The sequence below is a fragment of the Fulmarus glacialis genome, unplaced genomic scaffold, assembly GCF_000690835.1.
Source record: "Fulmarus glacialis isolate BGI_N327 unplaced genomic scaffold, ASM69083v1 scaffold20174, whole genome shotgun sequence".
Taxonomy (NCBI): Eukaryota; Metazoa; Chordata; class Aves; order Procellariiformes; family Procellariidae; genus Fulmarus; species Fulmarus glacialis.
Genome location: NW_009207661.1, coordinates 6,320 through 12,571, shown reverse-complemented (window position 1 = coordinate 12,571; position 6,252 = coordinate 6,320). Strand labels below are relative to the sequence as shown.

Sequence of the window (6,252 nt, the reverse complement as noted above, 5' to 3'; positions counted from 1 at the left end):
ATGATTCTATGATTCTATAAGTACCCGTACTAAAAGCAAAAAGCTAAGATTATGACAATCAGTTTGCTTTGGCAAATACTTCTGCAAAACATCACGGTGCAGAGAGCAAAACTAACTCTATTACATGAAATGACAAAATACCAGAACAAATACTCACACTTTTCTAAACTGGCACTACCACCACTTGTTGGTGCAGCCTCAAAAGAAGTTCCCCGTACAGTAAATACTTTAATCGCTTCATCACATTGCACAGTGCAAAGAATATTTCCTAAAAAAAAGGGTCACATTATATTTTTAAAGAAGATAATATCAGACATACTACGCTTTTTGAAAAACAAATAAAATTAGCATCAGAAACAAATTAGCAGTCCTACTAGAATAGGCAACATTCAGAAAGTTACTTCCCAAAATTGCAGTTTTAGATGACCAAAACTTGAAGCCTAGGCACTTAATAAATGTAGATCACAAATATTTTAATTTATTTTTCAGCTCCATGTTTCTGAAGTATAATAACAAATCCTCTATTTTTGAAGGATACAGAGCATTCAAATAATCTCTTATGAATGAGCTTTTAAATTTCAGAAGGGGGGAAAAAAACCCAACTTTGAAAGTGTAATTTTTAAACATAAAGAGTGTCTATAATTTAAAGTAGATCTTTTATCCTGTTGCATGAATTCATCAGAACAGAAGACAATGAGGCCTACCCCAAGTATCTATGGGATTGTGTTTCTCTCAATAGAAGGTATTTACTTCACACTGGAGACTGCAGGGAACACTAAAAGAGAAAAATGCTGCAACACCAGCTATTCATAAGCAAAGTCATCTTGAAACGGTGAATTACTGGGAAGCAACTTAAAAGTGCAATAAAAACCACATTCTGGTAACGTAACTCGAAATGTAATACCATGCTGGTACACGTGGTACAATCGCGTACAGTAAAATTAAGAAACACAAGCTAATGAGCTTATATCTAGATTAAAACACAGTGTCAGACAAACATTAGAGAAACAAGACTGAAAAAAGAATTGCAAATTAAGTCAATTAAATATTATAAATAATTAGTTCAATGTCTTCATAATTAGGAAAAATAACCCTGCGGTATCTTAAATCAGAACTAATGCTAGTCATATTAAATAAAGCTGGACAATTAACTTAATGTCTTACGCTTTACAAAATCTGATCAGAAGAACATTAACAAAGAAATGCAGTATGTATAAAGGAGATTACCAAATTCTATTAATTAAAGCGATAGACCTGGTTTCTAACTGACAGTACCAAAGTTGTTGGGATTACTTGCTTTCTCACACATGGAGCATCGTGTCCATCCCCAGGTTTCATTTTTATGAACCACAGCAATTCAGATCGTAAAGTGAAAATTCCTATCATATTCCAAGGTTCTAACAACATGATTATGTAGAAAAGTTATCAGTATAAGGTCCTTTTTTGCACAAATACCACATACCTTTTGTGATTACCCACCTGCATAGATAGTTCTCACAAAAGTGTCTGGTGACTGAATTTCAATAATGTCAGAAACGGGGGCAACATCAAGTTTGCCAGCCACTCTGGGAATAAGATTCTAAAAGTTAAAGATGAAAAGTTAGCAAAGTAAATGCTAAGTAAAATGCACATGGTCAGCAGAAGAATGCCTGCTGTCCCAATTTTAACTTCATATAATGCTGTCTGTAAGTAAAAAGGCACATACAACTGTAACATTTTTGTAAGGCTACTCATGTAGCTTTAGCAACCAAATAAAATCCCATTATTGTAATAACATTAGACATATTATGAGACTTACTGTAAGTAAACCCTTAATTCAATATCTTAAATTAGGAGGCTTATTTGCTTCAATAGTTTAAAACAGAATATAGATGCAAAATTGACAATTATGGATTGCTGAGCTCTTAGTACTTCAAGGGAAAAAAAAAAAAAACCAAACACATTTTTGGAAGCTAGTTACCAGAGACAATAGGAAAAAAAACCCTGCACTCTCCCCCAAAAAGCAAAAAAAAATTATTTTAAAAATTAATGTTAAAATACATATTCTGCTGCTCTGAAATTGACTCCAGAAAATTACTTAGCACCTTTAGGAATGGAAAGGAGGATAAAAAGAGCAACATAAATCATAAAGAAACTAATGACAGCAAAAGCTTTGCTTGCTTTTTGTCCCCCTCCTAATCTGGTACAACACAAAGGGCCCAGTTCTGAAATTTTTACCCACACTAAGCACTCAAAAATGGAAATGTAAGCTTCAAAGCAAAAGCTATTAACCTTTACTAAGACACTGCAGACCAAAAATAAAAAGAAAAAATAAAATTAAAAAACCCCTAAGACTTAAGTATGTAAAGATTTCTCTCAGCAAAATTACAAGTATACAGAGTGATATTGACTGGAAGTGAAAGTAGTCAGATGGAAGGCTGATGTCGTTATTCATCCCACATCGGCGAGATTTCTGAAGTATCCTTTTTCTCTAATTTAGCTGCACCACAACATTGACCAGATTGTTAGTACTGAGGCTCTCCGTGTACTTAAAAACACACTCTTTAAAAAACAAGTTTTGAAAAACTGTATTTTCATTAAAAAACATCTTGGCTAGGACTTGGATCTGTGTTATTTACATATATTTACAGACATTTCAATTTACATGACTTACATCATAGATGCAATTCCCCCCCTCCAAAAGAAATTTGCTTCCAATAGGCCTGCACACTTTCATTTCAACATGCAAATCATACATTTTTCATCTCAATTTACTGTACTTCTCCTTACAATTTTCATAATGCTTTCACATCACTTAATCTATTTTGTGTTACTGTACATTTTGCCTTGTGTACATAGAACTAGCTGGTTACCACTAAATATTTCTTCTACACTGTTCCTTTGTCCAAGTCAGCCCATAATAAAACTCAGACACGAATCAGTGTTTCTAACGAATGACCTCTTAAGCGAACTACTGTAACATTTTTTGAAAACTCAAAACTGTCCATGGCTGACCTCTCTCAGGCATTTGATTCACACTCTTACAAACAACAGTGTCTCTGTCTCTTTTCTACGAGAAATTTTTGATGCACTTTGATCTACTTACCTTCCCAAAGGCAGATGCTCCAGCGCAAATGTGGGTGTAATTAAATTTTTTATGAGTTTCCAAAATCAAGGGAGTCAGCTCCTCTGAGGATAAAAATATATTGCTCAAAATTTACAACTATCTTATTTTCAATCGCAAATATAAATACCATTTCTTTTGTCAATAGGTAAGAACAATCTCACCTGCTAGAAATCCCTTGTATACATCATGCTGAGCCACTAGAACTTTTGCAACACCCTGCACTTCGCTGAGTTCTTGTGCTACCTATGATTACAAATGAATTATTATTAGTTTGTATTATAACAGGCACGACAAACAAGTAACAAGAGAGAGTCCCTACTGCAAAGAGCTCACAGCCCATAGATTAGTTAAAACCGGAACATAAAAGTATGTGAATTTCAAAATCAGAATGAACCTGATGGAACAAAATGCAGATCTTCTGATTCACAGCATAGTGCCTTATGGGATAATGAAAATGAATTTTGTGAATAAGAAAACTATAAAGCAAATCAAACACAGGAAAGCTTGTTTTCTCTATGCAGGATTACACAATGATTTCATGATTTATTACAACAGCCAATAATAATCACACTTGAGGATTATTGCTCAGTATTCTGATATAACCATCAAGAAACCAATCTTACTTTCTTTTAAATCGGCCAGTATCTACCGCACAAGCATACAACGCAAATACAAACGTACAGCGATGTTATGATCTTCGTCCAAATTTTAGGAGCAATCCTTTGTTTGCAGCTGACTCTTTGCCTACTGATGTGATGTATATTTTCAATTCTATATTTATGCATTTTTTCCTTTAAATTTGCAGAAGTGAAGTTTAAATGATAAAAGGATTGTTGCAGATCAGAGAGAAGAGGACTGACAGCAGTGTCTGGAGACCACATGCATCGTCCCAGAACTAGCATAGTTTTACTGAGTTTGCTGAGTATCAGTTTACCCTCAAATTTAACAAGAGGAAATAAACAAAAATTCCATAATAGCTGCTACAGAATATCTGTTTGAGTAACTGGCTCTTTTGTCCTATCAATACAGATTCTTACAAAGAAACTTAAAAAAACCCCAAACCTTCTTTTTTTGTAAAGTACTTTTTCCCAGCATGACATACGTTCTTAAATAGACACCATACACTTAGTATTAAAAAACAAACCCACAAAACATTCCCAATCATTTTTCTACTATGCAAGTGCCAAAGAATAAGGACATATCAGGCAAAATTACTTTTTTTTTTTTTTTTTCTTTTTTCATTTTCTTGATAGAGATAAATATTTGCTCCCAGGTCTCCACCTCAAACACCTGGGTCTCCATTTAGAATAGCCACTGAGGTTTCTCCACCTGTTTGTGAATTAGCTGCCATAAGTATGCCATAAGTATGCCGGCTACATACTGCTTTCAGAGTAACAATTCACAAACAATAGCCTAGTATGAAAAATATTAGGCACAATTATGTGTATTTTTACTGTTCACACAAGAGTACATCATGCTGGAATAAAAGTGTCACTAATGTACTAACTATATTGTCTCTAGATTTTGCACATAAAAATTAGCCTAACAACAGTTAACATACAAGAAACTTTTTTTAGACGTGAGCTATATGATAAAGTCAGGAAGCACTAATTTCAGAATTTTAGGTTGCAAACGCACTCTCTCTATGCTACTAGTAGTTGACTAGTAAAAGCAAGATGCTCAGAAGCCCTATACGTCACTGCTCTGTTTCATTTCTGCTGGTTTCCATTTGAACAAGTGCAAGCTTCTTCCCAAGTTCTTAGCACTGCGATATTTGTCTTTCAAACTTTACAGGGAAATATTGTTTTAAAAGTTAATTGCCCTTTAGTCGCCTAAAAATTTGCTTGCTTAAGCTTATAAAAACTGATATTGATATTCTCCCTTGTGAAATGAAATCTATACCCATATTTTCACTTCAAAAGAGAAGCAGTTCAAGCGCAGGACATTTCCGGCAGATTAGCAATTCCTGGCACAGTTCCTCTTCACTACAGATTATTTTTCAGGCTGACCAAGATGCTACCAAGTATTGTTTCACTGCATTCATTATTTCATTCACAGGAAAATAGCATTTCCTACCTTGTCACAGCTGGTACCAGCTACTAAACAAGAAACTTCACCTCCAAGACGTTTCGCCGCAGTGATAGTATTTAGTGTAATGGGTGTAAGAGTATCATTGTTGTGTTCTGCTATGACTAACGTACTCTGAAACCTCCGGAGCAGCGATGCCTTTAAACAAAGAAAGAGAGAGAGAGAGAGGAGTTTGATACTTAGCATTTAAGTAAAAAACTGTTCCTAAGGACATCCAATGCTTTACAGAAAGTTATCAGTTATACAAACTGTAAAACACTGCTGTCAAACAAAATAGGCTAAATACAGATAATTTTTATTAAGTAGGCAGAATACATAACGTGTTAAAAAAAAAAGGTATAAACTTGCTTGACTTCAGCATATCTATAACATGCTGTGTTTAAATTAAAACCTCCACAGGAAAATACTGAACAATATTAAGAAAAACATTTTAATATATTACATTCAAGCTCAGTTGATCAACTTAACTAAGTACCTTAACGAGTGAAGATTAGACCAGCAAGACTAAGACACAAGGAAATCAAGGTAGCAAGTAAGTATTTACTTGTTGGGTTTTGGGGGTTGTTGTTGGTTTGGGGGGTTTTTTTGTTGTTTTGTTTTTTATGTGTGTGTGGTTGTGTTGGGTTTTTTTTTGTTTTTACTATAGATTTTAGCCAAAATCGAGCTGCAAAACACACTTTTAAAATTAGTTATGTATAAAGTCAAAATCGCACGCAATGGCAGGATCACAATTAAGCAGCAAGGGCTCACAGCCTGAAAACGCACCAATAGAACTGTTGATAAGCATCAGGTTCATTTTTTCCCATTTTTTTTTAAAACATCTGACACTTGACCACTTAGTCAAAGCAAAAATGAAAAGGAAAAAAAAAAAAGCAAAAAAGAAAAAAAGAAAAAAAAGGGAAAAAAAAGAAAAAAAAAGAAAAAAAAAGGGGGGGGGGAGGGGGGGGAAGCAAAGAATTGCCATGAAACCAAACCAAAATATTCTAAGTTCTGAGACTTTCTAATTTTCAGGTGATCCTGGAAAAAGCATTATTCCTCCAAGCCTAATGGTAGGGAAA

The 6,252-nt window shown here is 34.3% G+C and overlaps 1 protein-coding gene across 1 annotated transcript; it reads right to left on the bottom strand.

Annotated features, from left to right (window-relative positions):
- Nucleotides 1-157: 157 nt before the first annotated feature.
- LOC104075640 (electron transfer flavoprotein subunit alpha, mitochondrial-like) lies at nt 158-5,332 on the bottom strand (the record flags this gene model as incomplete). The annotated part of the gene is made up of 5 exons (XM_009576211.1): nt 158-268; nt 1,480-1,579; nt 3,086-3,168; nt 3,268-3,349; nt 5,183-5,332. Coding segments are annotated over 5 exons (526 nt in total), but the record flags the coding sequence as incomplete, so codon positions are not given.
- Nucleotides 5,333-6,252: the final 920 nt, after the last annotated feature.